The 27,642-nt window shown below is 42.7% G+C and overlaps 1 protein-coding gene across 2 annotated transcripts in view; it reads right to left on the minus strand.

Annotated features, from left to right (window-relative positions):
* LOC134608294 (tigger transposable element-derived protein 1-like) overlaps positions 1–27,642 on the minus strand; it is a 151,367-nt gene that overhangs the window by 44,414 nt on the left and 79,311 nt on the right. For both annotated transcript variants that reach the window (XM_063451005.1, XM_063450997.1), the window contains exons 4-7: positions 24,832–25,023; positions 16,713–16,809; positions 13,686–13,765; positions 13,378–13,557 (exon numbers count right to left, since the gene is read on the minus strand). In XM_063451005.1, coding sequence (XP_063307075.1) covers positions 13,378–13,557; positions 13,686–13,765; positions 16,713–16,809; positions 24,832–25,023 — 549 coding nt within the window. The remainder of the gene's footprint in view (positions 1–13,377; positions 13,558–13,685; positions 13,766–16,712; positions 16,810–24,831; positions 25,024–27,642) is intronic.

The following is a 27,642-nucleotide window of genomic DNA, read 5'->3' on the forward strand; positions in this document are numbered from 1 at the left end:
GTCGATAGGTTTACCAAGATGGCACATTTCGTACCTTTGCCTAAACTCCCGACTTCTCCTGAATTGGCGGAGATCTTTGCTAAAGAGATTTTTCGCTTGCATGGGATTCCTTCGGAGATCACTTCTGATAGAGGCTCCCAATTTGTTTCACGTTTTTGGAGATCCTTCTGTTCTCAATTAGGCATCAAATTGAATTTTTCGTCCTCCTATCATCCTCAGTCTAACGGAGCTGCCGAACGAACCAACCAGAAGATTGAGCAATACTTACGTTGTTTTGTTTCCGAACACCAGGACGATTGGGTCGGTTTGATTCCTTGGGCGGAGTTTGCGCACAACAATCTCGTTTGTGACTCTACGCATTCAAGCCCCTTCTTCATGAACTATGGCTTTCATCCATCTATTCTTCCCTCGGTTTCTCCTTCCCAAGGAGTGCCGTCAGTTGATGTCCATGTGGCCAATTTGAGGAAGTTGTGGGATCAGACTCGACAGATTCTTCTACACAATTCTATACTGGTTAAGAAACATGCTGACAAACGTAGAAGGGCGGCTCCGAATTTTGTTCCAGGCGATAGAGTTTGGTTGAGTACTAGGAATATTCGCCTTAAAGTTCCTTCCATGAAATTCGCTCCTCGTTATATTGGTCCCTACAGGATCTTGACTCGAATTAACCCAGTGGCGTATCGTCTAGCTCTCCCAGCTACTTTACGCATCCCGAACTCCTTTCACGTGTCACTGCTGAAACCTCTAATCTGTAACAGATTCTCCTCCACAATCGCCCCTCCGCGCCCTGTTCAGGTGGAGGGTCAGGAGGAGTATGAGGTTAACTCCATTATTGACTCTCGTGTCTCCCGGGGGAGAGTACAATATTTGGTTGACTGGAAGGGTTATGGTCCTGAGGAGAGGAGTTGGGTACCACAAGAGGATGTTCACGCTCCTCGCCTTCGCAGGGCATTTCACTCCCGCTTTCCATCTCGCCCCGGCTCCTTCCGCCCGGTGGGCGTATCTGAGAGGGGGGGTACTGTCAGGGTACCTGAAGCCTCTACCTCTGAGAGAGGTAGAGACTTAGAAGTTTATCCGTCCGGACGGCATGTCTCCTCGGCCTCTCGCGGTTCACTCGGTCTTGCTAACGCCGGCCGCGAGGGAGTCACTTCCTTTTATAGCAGGAGGACCGGAGGTCGACGTCATGACGCCAACCCGGAACATCCTGTCACTCAAATCTCGGGAGACGAATCAGGACTCGCCGGAGGCGTGTCTTCTCCCTCTAGCCAGGATACTTAACAGTGGCTCTCTCATTTACTCATTGCCCTGTCGTGGTTCTAGTCCGCCTAGTCACACAGTGCTTTGTTATTCTCTTGCCTTTTGGTTCTGACCCGGCTTTGGTATTTACTCTCCTGTCTTTCTGTTGTCCTTGACCCGGCTTGTCTCTCGCTTACCTGTCTTCTCGTTCCCTCGACCTCGGCTTGTCTCTGACCATTCTATCGTAGTTATACGTTAAGTCCGGCCATTCTAAGGACCGGTATACGTATCTGCTACTCTTTGTACTCTGCGTGTTGGATCTCTGACCCGATCCTGACACTAACGTTGAGATCATATTTAGAATTTTTCTGGTATTATCTGAGCCCTGTCGACTCTGGATGAACCCCGACTGGTCATTATGAATTATTTTATGGAGGAGGGGGGCTAGCCGGTTGCTGATCAGTTTTGCATACAATTTGGCGTCTCCATTTAGGAGAGAGATGGGTCGGTAGTTTTTGCAGTGTGTTGGGGGTTTGCCGGGTTTGGGGAGAGTGGAGATGTGTGCCAGGAGCATTTCGTCAGGTAGCGCTCCTTTAGTGGCGCACTCATTGACTAGTTGGAGGAGTAGTGGTGCTATGGTAGGAGAAAATGTCTTGTAATATTCGTTTGTGAGGCCATCTGGGCCTGGTGATTTATGTGCTGGGAGTCGGGAAATTGCTTTCGTGAGTTCGTCTAAGGAGAAGGGTCGTGTTAAGGGTATGAGGTCTTCTTCTGTCAGTTTGGGTAGGTGGAGTGAAGATAGAAAACCGTCTATTATATCTGGTGTCGGCTTAGTGACGTTGGGGTCATTTTTCAGGTTATATAGGTCGCCATAGTATTTGGCGAACTGGTCTACGATAGTTTGGGGGTTCGTCACTTTCACACCCTTTGAATCGTGGAGGAAGGCGATCCTGGAGGCGACCGTTCTTTTCTTTAGCTGCGACGCCAAAATAGCCCCAGCTTTGTTGCCACTCATAAAAAAATTGTGTTTAAGCTTCCTAAGTGTGTATGTCGTTTTTGCCAGTTCGAGGGTGTTTAGCTTGTTATGAAGGGTCAGGAGTTCTGATTTTGTGGTGGGGTTTGGGTCCCTTTTGTTATGGTGAGTTAGATTGCGGATATTTTCTAAGAGGGTGTTGTATTCAGCCGTTCTCCGTTTTTTGGCATGGCTAGCATGTTTTATGAAGCTGCCTCTGATGACCGCCTTATGTGCTAACCAGATATTTTCAATTGAGGATTCACCAGTTTTGTTTTCGGTGATATAGTGTTGTAAATCTTGTGTTATTTGGGACACTACCGATGGGTCTGTTAAGAGAGATTCATTGAGTCTCCAGGAGCCTGAGCCCCTGTTGGAGAATGTCTCGTTGATGCTGAGTGTGATGGGGGCATGATCTGACCATGTCATTACTCCAATTTTGGCTCCTTCTATTCGGGCCATTGATACGGAAGGAATAAGGAATCTGTCTATCCGGGAATAACTGTTGTGGGCTGCCGTGTAGCAAGTGTGGTCTATATCAGTTGGGTGTAAAATGCGCCACGGGTCTACTATGCGTGCTGCGGCTAGTGTAGAACATATCTTTGTTGTAAGTGCGTGCCTATTTTTGAGTGTGCAACTTTTGACTTGGGCTGTCGAGGAGGAGTCCAGGGTACTATCTAATAAAAAATTTGTGTCGCCTCCAATGATCACCTCCCCGTGTTTATACATATCAGTTAACGCTAAAATCCTCAGCAAAAATTCATTTTGGTTATCGTTAGGACTATACACATTAATGAGAGTATATGGAGCATTGTTCAGCATACATTGTATAATGAGATAACGGCCCTTCTTATCACTAATCTTTCTAACTAAGGAAAACACCACATCTTTGCCAATTACAATGGAGACCCCCCTTTTTTTGGTCGAGTAGCATGAGTGGAAATCGTGCGGGTACCACTTGGAGGTAAATTTGGGTCTAGAGCCCCATTTAAAATGGGTCTCTTGGAAAAATGCCACTTGGGCTCCACTTCTCCTTGCCTCTTGAATGGCCAGACGCCGTTTATTAGGGGAGTTAAGCCCTTTAGCATTGAGGGACATTATTTTAATTACCATTTAACCAGTGCGTGGCGTGCTGCGCCAGTGGTTCGTGAAATGCAGCCCAGTCTGTCAATTTCTTGTTCAGGCCATGCTGGGGGGTATTCTCGTGTTTTGTAGCCCTGATAGGTATGGGCGGTTTGTAATATTGTGCATGAAGTAGATTGAGTTTGCACGGTACTCTCATCGGGGGGGGTGGGATAGGGATGGGAAGCAGAACAGGGGATTAAACTATATACATCATTCCGAAAGTCACATTCTGGTGACATGTGGTTGCCTAAGGCAACGGAGACGAAAGGCTACTAAGGCCTTGGGGGTGTACCACACGAGGTGTAACACTAAGGTCTCGGTGCGTGTGAGATCTATAATATCATAACATAGAGCATGGTGCAGCCGGGTGTTACTCACCCGTAGCGGCTAGGCTTATGGCCTTTAGTCAAACCCTGGTAGGGTGATCGGTGGACATATTATAACATAAACATAACATATGAACGGTATAAACCTGTATTCAAAGTCCTTAGTAAAGGGTGACCTGGCAGTGGTCAGATATTCTCAGGTCGGCGCCTCTCCTGGGTCTGTGCGTGCTTGGGAGGCTCTAGACACTCGCGACCAGTCCTTCTGCAGTGTCTTAGGTGTTTGGGCCGGGGCTGGTTTCTTCTTAGGGCTGGTGGTTACGAAGGGTACGTCCCAGTCTTGTAGCGCCTTTTTGCCGTCCTCAGGGGTCATGATGGGTCTGTCGATGCCATTCCTTTTAACGAGCAGTTTTGTGGGGAAGCCCCATTTGTAAGGGATATTTGCGCTTCTTAGTGCTTCGGTTATTGGTGCAAACGTGCGTCTTTTGGTCATAGTTGCCGCAGAGAGATCTGTAAATAGTTTGATATCTCTGTACTGTTCTGGCCACTTGTTCGCGGTCCTAGAGGTCTGCATGATCCTGTCTTTGACAGTGAAATGGTGCACTCTAGTGATTGTGTCTCTTGCAGTTTCAGGTGGGAGATGCTTAGGCTTGGGGAGTCTGTGAGTTCTGTCGAGTATGAGGTCAAACTCCGACAGTGATGGGATCAGGATTTTAAACAGGTCTTTAACATACCTGGGTAGGTCCTGTTGCGTTATGGTCTCAGGTATACCCCTTATACGGATGTTATTCCGCCTGCTTCTATCCTCTTGGTCGGCCATCTTGTCTTCCAGAAACTTAAGCTTGCGTTCAAGTTCAGTGTAGGCCTCAGCCAACACGTTATGGGCATCCACTAATTCTTCTGACTTGTCCTCTAAGGAGGCAGTGCGTTCTCCTATGCTGTGGATGTCAGCTTTGATGTCTGCAGTCATTTTTTGGATGTCAGCTTTGAATGAAGATTGCAGTTCCTGCATGATTAGCCTGATTGAGGCGTTTGTAGCTGGGCTGTCAGGTGCAGTTAGATATTCTCCTGATTCAGAGCTGTGGATAGGAGAGTGCCGATCGTCGGCGCCATCTTGGATTTTCGGCTCCGCGGTTTGGGGCCGTTCCAGGTGCAAATTTAGGGTTTTTTGCTTAAATTTTTTCGCTGCCATCTGTGCTGGGTGTTCACCGCTGTCTGGGTGTTTCTGTCCATCCGTTTTCAGGGTTTAACTGGCTTGTAAAGTCGATTTATTGCCGCGGACCGGGAGAGCTCCGTTTCTGCACGTCCGCTCACATGTGCAGTCAGGCCACGCCCCCCGGATTTCAGCTTATTTTAAAAGTTACAGGTCACAAAATACAAGGACTAAAATAAAATTTCAATTTGCAACAATTTTAGAAGTTGGTATGTTTGTCTTGTAGGTTTAGTAGCCATCACAGAAAAAAAAAATTGCCACACAAAAGTATATATTTATTTACAGTAGACATCACAGGCTATTTAACTAAGGTTAGTTTGACACTTTTTACGTAGCCATTTCATTGCCAATCTCTGCTAAATATTGGAGTAAAATTGTGTTTTTCTTTATTTTTCATATACACATATAACAAGGTTTTGTAATGTGTATTTCGTAATGCTTGTGGTTGCTATTTGGTTAAATTGTTCTGGTCACACATCACCAACAATTCACTGTCTGGACGCATCATCAACCACACAGAATATTTATCTTTTCTACTTGCAGTGAATGGTTGTTGTATACAAACACTGTCTAAGAAAGCAAAAGTTTCTTCGGTCTTAGAACACCATACAAGATCCACCTTGTGCTTTCAAAGATTCTAGGGTACTACGGTAAAAATACAGAGATAAGTAGAAAGAGGGAATGGGATAAAGAGCTCCATTTTCTATGCAGGCAGTGTAGATCTTTATAATGATAGGACTGTGACAGACAGCAGTTAGACAGCCAAGAAGAAGCAGCATTCATGAAAACGCTCTGCTGTAGCTTGGGTGCGAGGGAGGATGACATATCTAATTATCAAATGCATTTGTACATAGGTACACATGGGGGTATTGCTGTACTCAGACTACATAGCTGAGAACTATATGAAGTATTATACAGTCGTAGCACGCATAAGGTTTGCAAAATATACTGTGCAAACTCACTTTGTGTGTCAAAAAGGCAGAGAGAATGCTTATTATCACTACACTTGGTACAAGCTAGCGGAAAAATGATCCCAAGCTAAGGTTTAAATTATGCCTTTTGAAATACCCTGGGATGTCTTCTTTAACCCCTTAAGGACCAAACTTCTGGAATAAATTGGAATCATGACGTGTCACACACGTCATGTGTCCTTAAGGGGTTAAGAAATAGTATGCCTTTATGGTGTAGTTGTAATATGTAGCCTGCTCAAGTACTCCAAAGTGGGACACGAACACATCAACACCCTCCATGAAAATTTACTCTTAAAAACTTGAACTTGTCACGTCTCTTTTACAGCCCTGTAACTTCACAAAATAGTGTCTAGGTCATACATTGGGCATATTGTTTTACTCCGAAGATGTAACTGAGCATAATTTGGGGATTTCTATGACAGTGGTACATATCAAAAATGCCATTATTCCCCCCTCACCACAAACATAAATTGGTGAAAAAATGGTGACAAGTTAAGGCACAATATACACCATATAAGATACCCTGGGGTGTCTGCTTAATCAAATGAAAGCCCTTTGTGGTGTTATTTGAACAGTCACACTGCTATAATACCCTAAAATGAGACATAGGCCCGTCTTCTCACTGTTATTTTCACAGTGAGAATCGCGGAAGTGCCTCTAACGGCTGTCAGTGAGACAGCAATTAGAGGCTGGATTAACCCTCAGTGAAACATAGCCGTTTCTCTGAAACGGCTATGTTTTCAGCTGCAGGGTTAAAACTAGAGGGACCTGGCACCCAGACCACTTCATTGAGCTGAAGTGGTCTGGGTGCCTATAGTCAGGGCCGTCTTTAACGCGGGGCAACTGCCCCGGGCCCTGTCCCTGCTGCGGGGCCCAAGACAGCTGCTCCGTTTGCCCTCTGCCCGCAAACTATCGGGTGGCCCATGCACTTAGGGCCACCCGGTGGGCCTATGTCAGCAGGGGCCCGGTTGGGCGCTGTGGCGCTTTAACAGCGCGACCGGGCCCTTGCTTTCCGACAGCCGCGCGTCACTTCCTCCCACAGAAACAGGAGCTGCGCGGGAGGAAGAAGCTGTTCCGGAGGGGGCCAGGCCGGGACAGCTTAACTCCCAGCCACCCCAGCCAGCCCACTGGACCCCAGGGAAGCCACCCTCCAGGAAAAGGTAAGAAACTGGAGGGTGGTTATGAAATTTTGCATGGGTGTCTGAGTGTGTGTATGTGTTAGTGTGCCAGCATGTCTGTCAGTGTATCTGTATGTCTGTGTGTGTGTCTGTCAGTGTCTGTGTGCTTCAGTATGTATGTATGTATGTATGTATGTGTGCATGTCTGTCAGTGTGTCAGTATGTCTGTGTGTGTGTGTGTGTATGTCTGTGTGTGAGTGTGTCAGTATGTCTGTGTATGAGTGTGTCAGTATGTCTGTGTGTGTGAGAGTCTGTCAGTGTGTCAGTATGTGTGTGTGTGTGTGTGTCAGTATGCCTGTGTGTGTGTGTGTGAGTCTGTCTGTGTGTGTGTGTGTGTGTGTGTGTGTGTGTGAGAGTTGGTCAGTGTGTATGTGTTAGTGTGCCAGTATGTCTGTCAGTGTATCTGTATGTCTGTGTGTGTGAGTCTGTCAGTGTCTGTGTGCTTCAGTATGTATGTATGTATGTATGTGTGCATGTCTGTCAGTGTATGTGTGTATGTCTGTCAGTGTGTCAGTATGTCTGTGTGTGTGTGTGTGTGTGTGTGTGTGTGTGAGAGTTGGTCAGTGTGTATGTGTTAGTGTGCCAGTATGTCTGTCAGTGTATCTGTATGTCTGTGTGTGTGAGTCTGTCAGTGTCTGTGTGCTTCAGTATGTATGTATGCATGTCTGTCAGTGTATGTGTGTATGTCTGTCAGTGTATGTGTGTATGTCTGTCAGTGTGTCAGTATGTCTGTGTGTGTGTGTGGGTGTGTGTGTCTGTCAGTATGTCTGTGTGTGTGTGTGTGAGAGAGTGTCAGTATGTCTGTGTGTGTGTGTCTGTCAGTATGTCTGTGTGTGTGAGAGAGTCTGTCAGTGTGTCAGTATGTCTGTGTGTGTGTGTGTGTGAGTCTGTCAGTATGTCTGTGTGTGTGTGTGTGAGTCTGTCAGTGTGTCTGTATGTCTGTGTGTGTGTTTCAGTATGTCTGTCTGTATGTGTGCCAGAATGTCTGTATGTCTATGTGTGAGTCTGTCAGTGTCCATGTGGTTCTGTATGTCTTTGTTTGTCAATATGTCTGTCAGTGTGTGTTTCAGTATGTCCATCTGTCTGTGTGTATATGTGCCAGTATGTCTGTCAGTGTATCTGTATGTCTGTGTGTGTGTGTGTCTGTCTGTGTTGTTCAGTATGTCTTTGTGTATGTGTGTTTCAGTATGGCTGTCTGTGTCAGTATGTCTGTCAGAATGTGTCTCTGTATCTGTATGTTGTCCATTTGTGTTTGTGTATGTATCTGTATGTGTCAGTGTTTGTATCTGTATATCTGCATGTGTTTCAGGTTGTGCATCTGTGTGTCTGTATGTGTGTCAGTGTGTGTGTCGGTGTATCTATATGAAGTCAGTGTGTGTACCTTTGTATCTGCATGTATGCCAGTGTTTGTATGTGTGTGTTAGTGTATCTATATGTAGTCTGTGTGTATCTGTATGTTCTTGTGTGTATCTATATGCGGTCAGTGTGTATCTGCGTGTGTGTGTCAGGTAGTGTATTTGTGCGTATCTATATGTAGTCAGGGGGGCCCAAGTAAATGCTTGCCCAGGGTCCAATCAAAATTTAAGACGGCCCTGCCTATAGTGGTCCTTTAACATGTGTCCACAAGACACCCAGAAGTGAAGATCTTTAAAGGGACACAATGGACACCAAAACAACCTTCGCTTAATGAAGAAGAAAATTGGTTTAATGAAGCAGAAAATGAAATTATAGGGACGGAAGGACAAAGAGTACCACTGATCAAAGACAAGGTATTGAAGGGTTTATTGCCCAACAAACCACAAGTAGTCTTTAGCAGAGCTCCTAAAATAAATTAAAAGAAGCCACAGAGGTCCTAACAAAAGAATCTCCATGATCACCAATAAAGAGAAAGGTTTCTACAAATGCAATAGGTGTGCAGCTTGCAAGGATAGCAGAATTAATTTTTTTTTGTCAATCTATTTTTTTCAGTGTCGAATTACATACATGCTTGTAGCACCATGACATTTACCAAAATAAACTGCTCTGATTTTTGCACAACAAAATAAGAAAATAGAGAGAGCCTTGGGGCCAATCTAAGATGGCGGCGACCACGCAGGCCCTAAACAGCCGCGAAGCACAACACGACCCAAGGTCCAATCTGGACCGAATCTTTGCAGACTTTTGGCTCAAGCTCGAGCACAAAATGCAGCAAGGGGCCCAAAAAACGGCCGGGAACCACTTACCTCGACAACCATCACAAGCCTCACAACAAAAGCCTGCAACTTCAGCAGCAAACAAACTCGCAAGATGGCGGAAGAGGACCCGACAAGCACCTCGCACACACAATACAGCAAAGCGGTGGGGATCGCAGAAATTAAGCGGGAGAATCCCACAAGTACCCGACACACCAGGGATAACCCTGTACCGACCGCACGACCCAGCTATCCGACCCCAACGGCACCCGTTTGAGAGCGGCACCAAAACGAGGCAGAAAGCATGGAGGAGTCTGCAGCAAGAAAAGCGGATCCCGGGTGGTGCTGCGTCTGCAGTCGGGAAAGACATACACTCTGAGACAAAGCAGAGTAGCAGCTGTCCCTAATTGCAGCCTGGCAGATCGAGGTGCACGGGAACCACCGAGACCCCGTCAACAGGCGTCGGATGAACACGTCCCAGCGCAAAACAACCATCCCCTGCAGCATGGACTCTAATATCACAGTATCACATCATTACTGCAGGGTGAGGTTAGCTGTAGCCTTGCTACAGCTACTACCAGGTGCCTCAAAACCTATTGTGTCCGAGACTTTACCTCTGGCATAGTGCCGGTCTACTAAGTGAAATTCCGGTTAAGTACTCACTCACTCCCTCCCTCTTTTATTTTTCATGCCTGCTGCCCACTTGCCTTGTCCCTGATGTCTTACCTCTGATAGGCTGTGTTAACCCTTGTTTCCCCTCTTCCTTTTTGCTATGACTCCAGCAGCCCTGATGGCCGACATACTAATTTTCGGCCCTCGATTAATAATGCCTTCCCCTTCCACTCCTAAAGGGGCCTCCTGGGGGGTTAATGTTGATAGGCCAGCAATATGTTCTCTGTTTAACTGTTATACAAATTTGCAGTAATCATCTTAGTTTAACTCCTTCTCGGTTTCAGCATATGTATCATCTAGCTACTTAACTTCTCATACATTGTTAAGACATAGTACTAACCATTTAAATGTCAATGTCAGAGCCAGTTACAGCTAAAACATCAAGAAACTAGACAAACTAGCCTAGAATGACACTCAAACTTTGTACATCACAATTATGCCATATCCTGTATTATCTACGTTCCTATCTTGTTTAAAAAAAAAAAGTGCAGTACCTCTTGACTACCTGTGCCAAATGTATAACACGATATGTAGTATTGAACAAGTCAATGTATACAACTGTATTTAACCCTGCACTCAAAAATAAAGAATTAAAAAAAAAAAAAAAAAAAAAGAAAAGAAATGTTTATCGTTGTGCTAAATCAGTCGAGTACAGAAATTATAAGCTATCAACCATAATACTAACTTCACTACAGCTCTATAAGCGTTAACCAGGAGATAACCTAGGATGTTACAAAGTAAAGCCGTATACGAATACATGAGTAAAAAGAAGAATAAAAAGCATAGGAACACAACATTAGCTACTAAACAAATATGAGCTAGAAAGGCATATAAGAAGCAGGGTGGTGTCCATCATAAGTAAGTACTGAGACTGTATAAGAGTAACATGGTTGTCCAGATGAACGGTAGCTCAGTTAGCCAATGCCCAATGTAGGGAAACACAGTGGCGATGCATGAGAGTCAAAAAGGGCAGCACTGAAAGGGAGGCATTGGGAGGTCTCCCTCCAGCCCCAGGTTTGTATGAAGGCCTGCATCTCATAGCCATAGACTTGGGGACTGCAATTGTACAAGCCCTTCCCTTTGTGGGAATAAAAGAAGAGTTTGGTGGAACTTCGCTGCCAGCGGAGAACATTCTTCTGTCTGATGCTTTGGGGGGAATCCTCACGATGGCCTTCGGCCTAGGTGGGTGAACCTTGTAAGCAACACTCACTTCTCTGACATCTCACTGGTTTCCCTCTTGAGGGTAGGATGCCGCAATGCGTTGTTCTAGGTTGTCCCATAAGCGAGAGAACAGCTCATCTAGTCTCCTCAAAGACTGCTCCACTAATTTAAGATAGGCCACTTCAGGCTACAGGCAGGTAGTCCCCTGGGAGATAGACACGTCCGCCATCTTGTGGAAGTCGGTAGTGCAGGAAATGCCTGGATAACCCCCACCGGCCCGGAGGGGAGTGGGGTAATGGGGCAGCGTCGGTCCTCAGCAAGGGTATGCAGCCACGCCTCTCTTGAACGGCTGAAGAACTAGGCTCCGCTGGAACCACCTAGGGTTGCATCAGAAAGCTGTCATGGAGCACTCCAGAGCACCCCAGTCAGCTCCACAGACCCTTAAGGTAGGATTAGTGCCTGGTGGGCATGATGGGAGTCTGATGAAACAGGCTAAGTCATGTTGAGAACCCCCCCCCCTGCACGCCCCAAATAGAAACCCAGCAAAGACTTCAGCGAACCAGCAAAGCAGAGTGAAACAAACATTGCACTACACACCAATCACCTTAAAGGACCACTCTAGGCACCCAGACCACTTCAGCTTAATGAAGTGGTCTGGGTGCCAGGTCCTTCTAGGGTTAACCCATTTTTTCATAAACATAGCAGTTTCAGAGAAACTGCTATGTTTGTGAATGGGTTAAGCCTTCCCCTATTTCCTCTAGTAGCTGTCTCATTGACAGCCGCTAGAGGCGCTTGCGTGATTCTCACTGTGAAAATCACAGTGAGAGCACGCAAGCGTCCATAGGAAAGCATTATAAATGCTTTCCTATGTGACCGGCTGAATGCGCGCGCAGCTCTTGCCGCGCGTGCGCATTCAGCCGACGGGGAGGAGAAGAGGAGGAGAGCTCTCCGCCCACCGCTGGAAAAAGGTAAGTTTTAAACACTTTCCCCTTTCCAGAGCCGGGCGGGAAGGGGACCCTGAGGGTGGGGGCACCCTCAGGGCACTCTAGTGCCAGGAAAACTAGTATGTTTTCCTGGCACTAGAGTGGTCCTTTAACGCTGAATCCGGGGAACAGCAAAGGTACCTAGAATTTTTTGGGAACTGCACATATTATAATCTGGTGACAATTGTGAAAATGTGAGAATCAATTTTTAAACATGTTATGTGAAAGTTTTAATAAATATTGTGAAATTTTTAACATTACTATGCATAAGTGGTACTCCTCTTCTCTCCTTATTATTCTATTTTATTTTGCAATGCTTATTGGTGGATCTGTAATAGGTAAACTCTGAAGAGGCCACGCACAGAGAGTCCGGACACAGGTCAGTTCAGGAAGCAAAAGGTCTTAATTCTCACCGATCGGGTCTCAGCTGAACTCATGTTCAAAATGTCTGAGCACATGGAGTACAGGCTTTTTAGAAGCTATTCATCCCCCATCTGTACCCTTACACCAAATTAAGCAAACTGTATTTACAGCATTACCTCATATGGATAGGCCGTATGGCACTAGGAGAATGGAATGTGGTTTTATAAAATCCAGCACATGCTCAGTACAGTTTCTTAGCTACACATAACTAACTGATACCTGTACTTGTATATACCACATGGAGATTTTAGGCCAACTAAATTTTGGGCCTAGCTGAAATCCCATCACAGATCTACTATTCAACACACTATATGATGTTTCAAGAAAAACACGGTTAAGATTATTAATACCAAAACAATGATATCTACTAATATAAGTGCATTAACACAATAACTGTCTATTTGATGGAACTGCCTCTCATCAACCCCAAATATGCAAAGTATACAGTAAAATTGTTAATGGTACAAATTTATAAAGTCCAAAGTTATATAAAAAGGTCTATAACCCCATAAAGTGATCATAAACCACCATATGTACCTATAGAAAGATTCCAACAACATATTCTCGTCTGGGTACAGAACATGGTTATAGAGGTTAAATGTGTCCAGCAATAGGGACACTACTAATCATTTTAAGTCATGTAAGAAGGTAAACTAAAAAACAAACTTAATTTCTTCAGAGGGCAGATTCATATCACACCGCATCCATGGGAGGTAAGAACAGAACTGGGCTCAGAAAGAAATCACTGTAGAGGGAGGAGTTGCCCAAAGCATTGCATTAGGGGTGTCTCAACCTCCTTCAGTTGATAGGGACCTCATTCCATATGTTTTGACTCACGGGCTTCCATCTTAAGAAAAGAATATGATCTTAATTATTTTATCTAGAAGACACAGAGAAACAATGGTTTACCTTTGCACTCAGGTGGAGAAGAACCCCAAGTCCCATTAGCTGTACAATGTGAATAAGCTGTACCAATAAGTTCTAAACCATTTTTGCATTCATAGCTTATAGAATCCAGGTACTGATACTGATCCTTTGGGGAAATTATTGCCAAATTACCAGATGTATCAGGAGGCGTACAGATTTGAGCTGAAGAAGAAATAAAAAAAGACCTTAAAATGTTACTTAAAAAGCAAGTGCTGCCAGAGAGTAAATATAACTCTTACCAGTCTAGCAAAATTACTTCTCACAGGCAGAGTAAGTGCTGTGGTGCTTACCATCACATACTGGTAGCTCATTAGTCCAAGTTCCATCTGCCTGACAGTCTCTATAATTCCTTCTTGTGATCATCCGGAACCTAAAAATGTAAGGAATAAATAATATAAATACGTGCAATGGTGAGGTTCCTAGCGCTTTTCAAATCCGGGTGTGGCAGCTGGTACTTCCCAAACCAGTCTTTTCTCTCTGGCCGTACCTAGGTATAAGTCAAGAAAGGGTACAAGTAAAATAAAAGGGACTATACTCCCATAAGGAGAACAAAAATGAGTTTTTTGCTCAGTCCTGTGTAGTGTAGGTGGTTTACTTCCCACCAAGAAGGTAAAGAGGGTGGCTCCTCCAGATACAATCTTCAGGGATAAAACCAGGTAAGATAAAAAAAACTAGTTTTATTTTAAACAAAGATAATAAAAACAAAGACATAAAAACATTAATGCGTTTCACCCAAAGGAGCTTTTTCAAAGTGTTGCCAGAGGAGCCACACTTGTTATCTCCTTGGTGGGGAGTAAACCAGCTACGATACAAATGATTGAGCAGAAACCTCACTTTTTGCTCTCCTTATGTGAGTACACCTCCTTTAATTTTACTTGAATAAAACAACAAAACAGAGAGCACTATTTTTCTGTTTTTATTCTCATTTTTTAATTGGTGAATATCTGTGTCTGCAATTTGGAGGGAAATACCCGTGAATGCTCGACACTTCAACTGGCCCTTGACTACTATTACTAACCATATAGGAACCAAGCTGAGCCACATATCCACAGGAGGGGATCATACTGCCCAGCCGCATATATCTGGAGCTGAACATAAGTTCCAGAAAATTGTAAGTGGCATTTCTCTTATTTTACCTCATAACCTATGTAATATACTACACTATATTCTGTTTTCTGTCTTCACATTTTCCATATTGACTCGCCACCATACGAATTGGAGGACACCCAGAAGAAGCGGCTTCACTGTACCATTTCCTGACGAATAAATAATATAAATCAGCGATTACCACAAAGTCTTCAACTTAGCCATATTTTCAGTTCTGTTATTTTGGTCTAAAATTTGAATTACCCCAATTGTATTGCACCAATTGAAACCCAGGAACTAGGTTCTAGGTTCCATAGCTCAATCGATTTACAAGGTGCACATAATCCACACATACCATGTGTCTGTGTATTTACCCATCCAGCCTTGAATGAAAGCAGGCATAGCGTCTATTGCTCTTTAATATCCTAGCCCTTTCCACCCATTGCTGAATCAAGATAGTCAAAGTAGACTAAATAAACCACAACAAAAGGACATAGTCTTAAATTAGAGGGGCAAAGGTTTAAAAATAATATCAGGAGGTATTACTTTACTGAAAGGGTAGTTGATGCATGGAATAGCCTTCCAGCTGAAGTGGTAGAGGTTAACACAGTGAAGGAGTTTAAGCATGCATGGGATAAGCATAGGGCTATCCTAGATATAAGATAAGGCCAGGGACTAATGAAAGTATTTAGAAAATTGGGCAGACTAGATGAACCGAATGGTTCTCATCTGCCGTCACATGTTTCTTTGTATGTTTCTATGTAGACTACATTTAGCATTAAGATTAATGTTAAGTTAACCAGTGTTTTATTTTTTCTAAGAAAGAGAGTGAGCAGCTACGTTTCGATCTGCTACGAGGTCTTTGTCAAGCTTGACAGTGACCTCCTAAGTAGGTCGAAACATTGCTGCATTGTCACTTTTTTTACCTAATAAATCTGCCTATGGTTTGAACACCCTGAGTGCCTGGAGACCATTTTTCTGTTTGCCTGAACACTGTGGGTTTGCTGGTCCTGCTGACGACTGGAATAGAGTGTGGCTCCTCTTTTTATGCTCATTAATTAGGCACTTTAACAACACAGAAGTGAGAGGTCCTCCTAAACACCTCACAAATAGCAAGTGCTCTAGGGGTCTGGAGTGTTTTCTCTTTGGAAATTAGTGCTCTCTGTTTGGTACTATGAAACAGGAGGTGGATTAGAAAAGAAAAAACGCTGTTCTTAGTTTTAAAATAATAAATAAATAAAGCAAGACAAACTTTACAGTATGCATGTATATATGCAGTATAATTAACATGGTTGGATTGCATTGCTGTATACCCTTCTCAGCTGGGGGATTTTCTTCATCCTCACCTCAACCCACTTGCACACCCTTCTCAGTTTCAGACCAGTCCACTAATGACAGAAACAGGTCATCGTTGTGCAGCAGCAAGAGAGAGAAACTCAACACCAGAAACTGCTTTGCTTGGCCACACTAATCAGACTACAGTACCTCACTTCTATCCCTGTTAAAATGTTGCAAGATGAAAATATCTTCAAACTAGACTTATCTAAATCTGTCAGACATGCTCAATGCACTTTTCCAACATTCCTAGGGATAGGACCCCAACTGGTTAGATCAGAAAGAAGAAATTGGTCAATACGAAAACAAAACAAAACAGGTTTGACAGCTTTTTTTCAGCCTGCAGAGTGAGGCAACTGTCTCATTCAATAAAATGATTGTCTCAAAATGAAGCATGTCCATTTAAGATTGTAAAGTTTACCATAAGACTCAAACTCTTTAACTAAATTTGGTAGGGAGATCTACAGTTGTTTGACAAAGAAGTCATCTGCACAGGTTGCGGATGTATGCAGAGTATCTCCTACGTGGAACCCAGAGAGGATTTTGCTTGACAGAGAGAATGCACTCATACTGCATTATCTTTTGCAATGGAAATGTGTTGCCAAAAATGAATGTACTAAATCAGTTAACAAGTTAACAAGTAGTATGCAAAATTTAATATATCATTTTTTTCTATCGCACAACCGATTGTTAACTTTTAGTTACTTATTTGGTTTTGCTAAAACCATAGAAATTATACTTTTTTAAATACAAAAAAAATAAATACAAATACACTACAGGTGCCCACAGGAAAGCATACATTTAGGAGAGTCTCTAGAAACAGTTTCAGCGGTAAGTGTTGCAGTTTGCATGTTCATATCCAATGGTAAAATTAGTGTTGTGCATATAAAACCCACCCTTCATTGCAGGTGTAGGTAACTCTGGAGCCAAAAAGAAAATTTTCAGCAAGCATTTCTCCATTTTCAATTTCTCCAGGATTTGAGCAGCTCTTTCCTACCAAAGAAAAAGATAAGAGGAATTACATAAATATATATTTTTTTTATTTTAAATCCGAAAACTCCAATGAAAACATTATTCGGATTTTTAATGTGTTGAATGAAAGAAAGTACAATATCATTTAGCAATTTCTGTGAGTCAAGTATTTTGTTGCTCCACCTTGTAATGTTGATAGCATTAAGTGTTTTTTTTTTGTATCAATCCTGATCAATATAATTTGAGCACATACCAAGCTTCCAAGTCATGCCAAGGCCCACCGCATAACTAGTGAGAGGTGTTGCATCTTTCTTTATTGTTGCCTCTCAATTGCATGTTTTTGTCCAATATCCTTCAGGTGTTGCATTGGTTAGCGTTCCCCTCATGATTTTGGGTTACCCTGGTTTTGTTACACGACAATGTGGCTCAGAGACACACTGAAAGCAATCTGGAGCTCCGGGTATACCAAGGCTCTGGGGACTTTTCATGTCCAATATACACCCCGTACCAATAAACATGGATTTATTCACTAAACAGTTAACTGCAGTAACCTTAATACAAAATTAGAAAATAGTTTAGGAAAAATTCTCATCCTCCCTCTCAACCAAATCTTAGTTTGGGGGGGGCTAGACTAAAAAAATATATAGTATTTATGGGGACACTTGAACTAGGGTGGAACAAACTTTATATGCACACAAAGGTTGTGGAAAAGATGGCGCTATATAGTTGTAATGTTTAAAATGAATTTAGCTGCTATACACACTACGTGGGTACTCCTATAAACCCAACACACACAGAAAATCACCAAAAACAACAGTAAATGAACTCCATAAATATAACAACACATCTTTTAAAGTAATTAATTATTAATTTCCCAAATAAGTTTGTATCTCAAAGTATTTCACCTAGTGATTAAGAGACAAGACACATTTACTGCAAGCGAAACCAACATTATAACCATTTAAATCATATATTGTCATCATTTTGATTCTTCCACACTACGGGAATCTATATATAAAAGTTTACTATATAAATACACAAAGTAAAATGCATAATTTTTATTCATATGTGTTATGAATGGGATCTAAAGGTAATATCACTCTTTATATTTATATATTACATTTGCAAGACCTTAATATAAGGTTAACTTTGAGTAACCCCCCCCCCCCCCCCCCCCCCCCTCTTTTGGGAATAATAAATACACAGAAAGACAACAACGAAATATTTATTAACTGAGAACTAAGATTTGTTTACAAGCTGGATTTTATCTATTTTTCATTTATTTGTATTTTTATTGAACACTGATACACTTTTTCTTGTTCCTTTAATATTCTTTTTCGTCATTCCGTTTTTTACTTTGAGTCTTACACGGACTGAAATAAAAACTAGATGGTGGCAATATTTAGGACTACATTACCCATCACCACATTGAAATTTACCGGAAGTGACACTCACAAACTCAAAGGACCGTGGGACATGTAGTACGAACGAACCGGAAGTGACGCGACACTATTTGGCCGCATCACACCAAACACCTCGGATTGGAAAGGAAGAATTTTGGCGGGCAAATTAGGATTTAAAAGAGACAGAAGACACCTTGAAGCTAAATGAGGAAGCCGATTTTCGGTGAAACACGTTTTGGCTGCAAGTGGACCTACATTTAGACCGCTTAATACATTAGTATTGTTCTTATATGATTTTATATTTTTTTGTTTTCTAGCATGTATACATTTTAATATTGATAATAAATATAGTTTTTATACATATTAATTTATTGCATCCTGTGCAAGTGATTCCAGAGAGGGATAGTGTCACCCCACAAACTGACACTGGGCTTATACACTTAGAGCCAGTTATCAAAAGGCTCTAAATAAGATGAGCACTTTTCGTATTTTATTTATATTGATATATATCAGTATTTTAAAATACTACACTTAGTTTGGATCATCTCTGTTTCCTTCTGTATACTTTGGAGAGCAACATACGCGTCTTCGCCTTGAGAGAGGGGTTGTGTGATCTACCCAAAAGACACAGACGCCTGGAAGTTTAGAGCCTTACAACTGTAAAAGGCTCTAAAAAATGTGAGTTTATTCATATTATAACTCTCACAAAAAATATAATTACTATTATCTGTATATATTTCTTTTTTTCTCTCTATATATACATGGAAATACAAGTATGATATAGAGGGTAAGTGCCTTTTAGCACTATATACATATATTATTCTTATATTTACGCTACACTCGTGAAAATTGAGGGTTTAAAGGGTATAGACACCTGATAAATCTGGAAATTTTCTCTGTTTTTGGAACAAACTTTAGCTCACATTCAAGGTTTTGCTTTGGTTCAGAACGTGGGCAATTGCCTCTGTCCTTAATGGGGTAAGTACACAATCTATGGATAAATATACAATGGATGTATTCTCAGTCATGGGTGGTACAAATATTTAATGAAAAAAATTTTCTCAAGCTTATTACTAGACAAAAATGTCTACAATGAAAATTCTTGAGTGATGTGAACATTTTAGATCTTCCAGAACTGATAAACTTGGAAACACTGGAATCGATTTATGACAGAGATTTGCTCCAAGTGGAATTTTGGATAGGTGTGAGCCTAGGAACTTTTTATGAAATTGGCAATGTGCACTGATTGGCAAAGCTGCAAACTACACACTCACCATAGACTGCATGATTGACAGCTCTGAGGAGCAGGGCTGAGAGTTGACCCAGGATGCTCTACCCACCAACTACTTTGTAATAACGCAAAGTTTTAATGGTGCTTAGATTGACCCATAAAAAACACTTACTTAGAGTATACAACTGGATTAAAATGATTTAGATGTCAAATTCATTCTGCTGCATTTTGCTCTTTATTTTATTAAAGTGACTTTGTTCCCTGGTGTTCCATTTTTAGAGACACCAGGAAACTTTCTCCAACTTTCTCCAACTGTAGCATGAGAGCATCATTAGATTCGCTTGCACTAGGCTCAGGGCACAGCGCTCCCTGAATGGTGTGCCTTTAGTGTGCTTGGCTGCTTAATTGGCAGACAGCCTTGCATGCATTTATGCCAAGTGGAAATTCCTTTTCTTCGGGAGGGTCTGCCCCTCTTGGTAATGCAAATCAATTCACTGGTCCGCTCTCTTTATACCTCTGCCTGACATCCCCCTTCATGATGCCGATGTTGGGGGGCATGCAGATAGTTGGCCAGATACCTTCATCTTGGATACCACAGGAATAGATTCCTCCGCATTCCTCCATTAAGAATCAAAGTCAACTTTGGTCGGTACTCCCCTACAAGGAATAGGTAGAACACTGAAGAGTCTATTTCCAGTTACCTGATTGTGGAACCCAGGAGGAAAAGTTTGAAGACAAGAAGCAACATCAGTGACTACACAAGGCATGGCCGCCAGAGGTCTGAAGCAGGGTAAAGGCAAACCTACTTCAGAAAAACCACATGCAATCCTCAGTCACTATAAAGGGGTAATGCTAGCTCTCAGAAGGGGATTGCAGAAAATATTGGAAAACTGGAGCTCCCAGCATACAAATGGTAATTCCCCAATTCACCAGGGATGCCAGTAACAACCAGAGGCTTGGGAGGGTCCAGAGAACACTTTACCTAAAATGGGCAGTCAATATTTCAAATATCTCCCTTTCAGAGACCTCAGATAAACCAAACTGACAGTAAGGCACACAAGAAAGTTGCTTCAGGGATAGCAATTCAGTTAAAGCGGATCTGTCTCTTTCTGGAATCTCTGCATATGTTTCATAGACCACTGAAGGTGACATCTCCTGTTGGGGTCCAGTGGCTGTGGAGTTCGCAAGAGTACAACACTAATTTCTATGGAGGATGCCACAAGATCACAAGAGGCACTAAAGATCACATTTTACAATAAGCAAAATGATGCCTAAATCCCAGAGTCATCGGTTGGGATGGCTGCTGGGATTGGACAATAGTTGACTGTGAAGATTTGCCATTTTCTGATCTCAGGCTTATCCTTAAGACAAAATTGGTCCCTACTTTGTCTCATGGAATCTTTGGATTGAGTTGGAATTCTAGTGAAATTCCAACACAGTCAGCATCAATATTTCATAAACATTATATATTTATGAAATTCTGAGACCTAACCACTTTAAAGAACTGGCATCCAAATTACATACTCAGACACAGCTAGGGAATACAATGGAATGATACTTTTCAGAGCTTCCAAACGCAGAACAACATACTTGCACTTACCCGACGATGCCCCTGGGTGTCATCACAGAGAGAATTAATATGCCAGTCTGACCAGCTGTCCGTGAGAGCGCCAGCCCCTCAGGACCTTAGAGAGGATGCATCTTTATATGACCAAGGAAAGGAGCATATGTTGTTTCGAGGAATATATACCAACCCCAATATACCAAAGAAATCCTCCTTTTAGGGAGGGGATGTGTTCTATCAAACTTAACATGTAAACTAAATAGCTGCTCTAAACAATAGTGTGGGATACCTTCTTTCCCACTCACACCTTCTATACACCTAGATATACTTATACCTGTAGTGGAGCGCTAAAGTGCTTTGCACTGTAATCTTTGCACTTTAGTGCTCCACTATAGGTATAAGTATATGTTATACCATTAGACGATATACCAACCCCAGCCCACCCCACTCTTCAGTCTCCACTTGTGTCACGTATGCCATTGCAGGGGAACAATATGTTTCTAAACATAGGGAAGACACCCTCATCTTCAGGCTTGCAATAAAATAAAAATATTCTTTTTTTTTTTCTTTTGAAATCAGAGCATAACATTCCCCATCTTCACAAAAAATAAATGAGGAAGTATGTAGGATGAGCTTGAAAGGGAGGAATGCAAAGGTGTTTATGAAGAAACTAACATTATTCGGGACTTTTATGTTTTATTAGTTCAGCAGCTGTAACTACCGAACACCGACCGCCCCCTGGCTCATTATCTTCAAAGAGAACAGTCAATTAAGCACTCTCCCAGTATGGCCGCCGTTTGTATAGTCAAACGCCACATGCAGGAGAAAACGGCGGCCATGTTCTCATAAAAGGAGGCAGCGGGATTTGGTCGTCGAGTGTCTGGAACTAAAATCGGACACTCGACTTCCTGAACACCAGTCAAAGTATACGAACACCTTCTTCCTTTTCCTGAACAGCCAGGAGAGCGCTGTTCGGTAGTTTAATTCCCACAAACTAGGGGAACAATCGCTGCTAGGAGCCAGGCGGTACCATTCGTGCATTTATTTGTTTTTGAGACTTTCCAAAATAGACCGACCGCACAGCCTAAACTCATGGAACTGTTTCTGGAGCCTCGCTTGCGGTCGGTTAAAACTAGACTTCCATAGAATTCCAAAACCCCTGAACATATCTGGGTGATATTTGGATATGTTGGTCACCCACATCAGGGCTATCAGGGGACATAACTTTTATGAAGTTTTGGGGTACGTTACAAGTTTTGTGAAAAATTTGTTTTCTTCTGCCTGGAGATTATTGAGTTATTACTGTATCTGACTCAATTATCTCACAGGCAGAGATGATTATCTGTTTGTATTGGGAGTGTCACACTTTGTCACTGTATTATTATTGGTTGTAAACTGTGTGTCTCTGTTCCCAACAAGGTCCATGTGGGAGTGCCCCTCGCATGGGGACTTGCATAAAAGCCAGTTTGGCACCCATTAAAATCATTCCTGTTGTACCCTTCATGAAGTCTAGGGTCATGTTTGGGTAACTGTCTACTTGCTGGGGAGAAAACTACTTGGATGCTGCATTTGTCTGCAACAGTTCGAATCTACACCCGAACTGCAAGCTATAATCACTCAGGCTCAGCAGTTCGGGAGGAAATAGGCAGACAGGGTATCTACTATACCAGCGTTCGTAACAGTGTTCCTGCCTCCTCAGATTGAAATGGACTACATTTCATATGTTACACCTGTAGTCTCTACCCACTTCCTGCACAGCTTTCTTGCTGTCTTGTGTGCAATGTAATCTGCATATCAATCTCATAAGGCACAGGTATATGATGTCAGCTTTCACATTATTGCAGGCTAGGAAGTATTGCAGATATATAGTTACATATGACACTGAACCACTGCTGTTAAGCACCCAAGGTCCTCACAAACAGTGTGGAAACTTAAAGAGTACATGTAAAAGTTTGACTCCTGCAGAGTGACAATATACAAAGAGGGATTGAATTTAAAGTCTGAAAAAGCACTGTAATGCTACTATATTCACCTATAATTCAAAAACATCCAACGCATACAACATTACTAAAAATATTAATAAAAGGGGCGGGGCCTGACAGCCAAGATGGCCGGACGTGCATCCTGAAACCTCCAGCACCAGCAGACACAAATTCATTAACCCTGTCCGAACCACAGGTGCCAGCAACTTAAGGTGCTTGGAACAGGATGCAGTACCTCACAGGGATCACAGCGATACCAGTCCGGCACCGGTCCACACTGGTGGAGCCGGAACCGGCCATGCGGCCTAAAACGGAGCGGAGCCTGCAGCATGGGCGAGGCGGCCGATCACCCGGCAAGGGACCCGCTTCCGTACGAGACACACACACAGCCCTGCTACCCCCCCCCCCATGGACCGGCGGGGGTTATCCCGGTCCTCGCTGGGGACGGTCACCCCCAACCTAGCAACTAAATCAAAGGACAGGCAACAATGCAGGGGCCCAACTAAGATGGCGGCTCGGACGCGGCCCGCGAAGGGGAGAACCCGCATCACACCACCTTTACACATTCTGGAGTTCTTTGACCGGCTTGGCGCAAGCCTCTGGTCAGCACTCCATAATAAAGGCCAGATCTTTAAGCAAATATTGAAACAAGCAGCGGTGTGGATACGCCCTACGACCCGCCACCAACTAAGCAGACACCCGCCAGCGGCTCCCAGGGCGGCCACCCGGCGGTGGCTACACCAAGCACTTACACGGCAGAAGAAATTAATAAACCTCCCGGGCACCGGCTCCCGCTTGAACGTGCACCGGAGGGGGGACAACCTTCTTGTCAGACCCACTCCTCGCCCAGTGACATCTGCAACCTGCAAAACGGCGCAATACCGCATGGACGAACATGCTGAACCCCGCACCCAAGAGCACAAAGCTGCTAAGACGGCCTCTCACACAAGCGACTCACAAGCTCCAAGAGTCATCGTCCAGCCAGGCCCGCATCTACCCTTTCTCAGCACAGCTGCACACCGGAGTGTCGACTCACCGACCAACGCACACCTAAACGACGCAGGGACGCCAGGCTCCCACACACCAGAGAGACCGAGCCAAATGTACCGACCATCACAGGGGGCACACACTCAGCCCCAACACGGCATCGGCTGATCCTACAGAGACTTGGACATTATGCCAGGCATAGTAATCGTTGTTACCCAGCCTCATATGCCCAAAATGAACCCACATGAACCTCTGACATAATGTTTTGTTTTCTTTTGTTGTTGTTTTAATTACTGCTTGTTTCTATGATACCGGAGGCCTGACTAACATTTAAACGCAGCCATGGGTGACTCAGTAGACATCTCACCTAGCACCTACTAATCTATTGCTGCCCTGTACTAATCTATGTCCTAGCCACAGTTACACTACTTTTTATATAGCACTATAGCCGCACAGTTAATTAAACCTGTTTATGCTGCAAGCTTAATATTAGTGCTATTAATTTCGACGCAACAGCTTATAATCATCATGCACGCGACTTAATATAACTTTTAGCTTCAGATTATCACCTTTATTTTAACATACTGCTTAGCCTTTTCAGCTGCCATGTGTGCTTAGCCATTTACCAATATACAGTAACCTGAGGCAACGCAGTTAGAAATCGTTTATGTTCATTTTACTTATCGTAAGCTTGTATAAATACGTGTGTCAAGCGATCATAACTTTAAAAATGTGCACAGTTTTAACCAATGCCTAATTAACGCAAATCGTTGTTTGACTCCGCATGCTCAAGCTGTTGTGGTATGACATGTTCTCCATGCACAAATAAAATAAAGAATTAAAAAAAAAAATATATTAATAAAGTGATGGGCTTACGGATACAGAATTCTTCAGGAGCTGACCATGTGAAGTCTTCCTGGCAAGTAATTTTGGTTACAGTGCGCGGAGCTCGTCGGTACCCAGGCCTACACGAATATTCCACTTCTTGGCCTTTGATGAAAACGTTCATATCAATGAATGTTTGCTTTAACTCTCCATATTGTAATCTGGGAGGGGGCTTACAAGCACCTGTAATAAAAAATGAAAATTTTAAGATTAACCAATTTGATGAGGATTAAAAAAAGATATTGGTTTTATTTTCAGTTATACAAAATAAGTACACAGTTTGAATCAGCAATCCATAGGAAGGAAAATAAATGAATAATGTAGTCAACAATGTTCAAGCTGCAAATTCAGCCAAAAAGATACAGGGTGAGTTAGAACCTTCTATTCAGATGAAAAATAGATACAAAACAGTGGTCCCCGGCTCCACTATTGTTAATACAATAATCAACTTACAATATCCATTTAATCCAGATTTTAATGTCACTCAGTCAATGAATGCCATTCAAATATGGATGAAACTGGTATTACTAATGTGGAAGGGGAACTGCTCAATTTGCAATAGATAAGCAGGGGGTTAGGCTACAAGTGTATCAGTTTTGGTCAAACCACTTAAAAACAGCTTTACCGAGAAGCAGGGTCATGATGGTTATGATGCCTAGAATGCCTCTTTAATTAGATAGTTATCACATTTAATTAGGGCGCACTTATATTGACAAATTGAGGAACCAAAGGAAGAGTTTAGGGCAATACAACACATTTGTGAGGTGCATAGACTTACAGAATGCATCAGTACATTTAAGAAATTCTTTTTTCTCTGTGAATACATTGAACATGGGTCTATATGACAATTTAAAGGTGAAAGCAAGTGGGTGGTTTGTCAGAAAGTGGTTTACCTTTACATTTAAGATAACTGGTGGATGTGCAAATGGCACAAGGAAGAGCACCCCCCTACACAAGTAATGTAAACTGCAATGGAACATATCAAATAGGAAATAATCAGCAAGACAAGCACTTGAGGACAAACACTAGAACCATAGGCATTTGCAGCACATTTTATTAGGTTGTGCACCCAGGAGTTCTTTCTACATTTTATTTAAAAAAAAAATTATATCAAAGTGAATATTTTTTTTAAACAATCATTCCAAACACTACAAAAACACTACAGATTAGTGACATTGTTATGGTGCCAGAACTGTCCTCCCAGTGTAATTTGCTATATTGTTTTAGAACAGTTTGACAATCTAACTAAATCCCACCAGCAACTGCAGTCCCTGCTTCAAGTTTCTTCTGCAGGAGAAGACTGGGAGACCCATGGGAATTGTCCAACAGTTACACTGGGAGGGGGTGCCAAAACACACCACGCAGCATTACCATTGCAGCGGGCTGCAGAGGTTATAATGCTAAGTGTCCTCCTTTAAATACTCAATCATATGTGCCTTTTTTATATATATAAAAATATTATATATTAAAAGACAAAAAACAGTGAGGTGTGTGTGCAAAGACTGTGTGCTGGAATGATTGTGTGTTGTTATAAGTGTGGTGGCTGTAATTGTGGTAATTGTGTTATATATATATATGTTTTGACTGTGTCTGCGGTGGCGGTATGTATTATGTATGTGGCAGTCCATGTGAGGAGAATAGCTTAAGTGATTTGTGTGGCAGTGCATGATGTGTGGGAGCTTTAAAGTGATGTGTGTGGTGATGTGTAGGTAACTGCGAGTGATGTGTAATGCTGTGTGTTGGTAGCTGTTTGGGGGAGCTACGATCTTAATACCCAGGAGGTCACAGCCCTGCTCACTGACAACTTATACACTCACTGACACACAGTGAACTCTAGAAACACATTGATACACACACACACTAACCGACCCATACAAACTCACCGACACACAGCGACCAATGCACACAGACTTACACACACACACAGACTAACCCATACAAACACATTGACACACTTATCCAGACACACCCTAAGACACACACAGTGACTTCTACACATTCATTGACAAACATTCATACAACCATATTGACACACACGGTTACACATGCAAACATACTGACATACACAGTTACCCATACAAACATACTGACCTACACACTCACAAAGTTACTAATTCAAGCATACTAAAACGTACACACTCACTGACACAGTTACCCATACGAATATACTGACACACGCAGTTACCGATATAAACATACGGGGGGGGGGGGGGGGGGGAAACATATACCCGGTGTCACAGTTACCCATTCATACACAATACACTCTTCTTAAGCGGTCCCTTACCAGATGCTTCACTGTCCTGGGACATGTCTAGTGATGCCTGTCGTTATTCAGTTGCTGGCAGATCCTCTTAGACATTTATCCTTCCTAGGTTTCTACTTTGCCCATAGCCCAACCTCTGCTACTTACACTATATTTTTGGATTTGATGGAAGAAAAGAAGCTTTGACTTTTTATTACAATCAATTACTCTGTTTCATTTCCTAGTAGGATCCAGCATGAAAGGTTTTGACTTCAGTTTGCCTTGGCAGAGGAGACAGCACCATGATTTTTCGATTTGACCAGCTGGGGGTGAGCTTAGCCATGACAGCAATGTTGTAATATGGCAGCACTGGTCAGTTTAACTTGTCATGTGTATCAAAGAGAATACGATTAAACTGGCAATACTATAAGTTGTTTCTTTGTTTTATGAGGAAAGTTCTATAAAAGAAAAGTAATGAGAGCCCATGCAACATGGTCTAAGAATAAAAACTGTCCTTATCTGAATATCCTAAAATGCTTTATGGTGATTCTGAATGAGGA

This window comes from Pelobates fuscus, chromosome 1 (genome assembly GCF_036172605.1).
Source record: "Pelobates fuscus isolate aPelFus1 chromosome 1, aPelFus1.pri, whole genome shotgun sequence".
NCBI classification, from domain to species: Eukaryota; Metazoa; Chordata; class Amphibia; order Anura; family Pelobatidae; genus Pelobates; species Pelobates fuscus.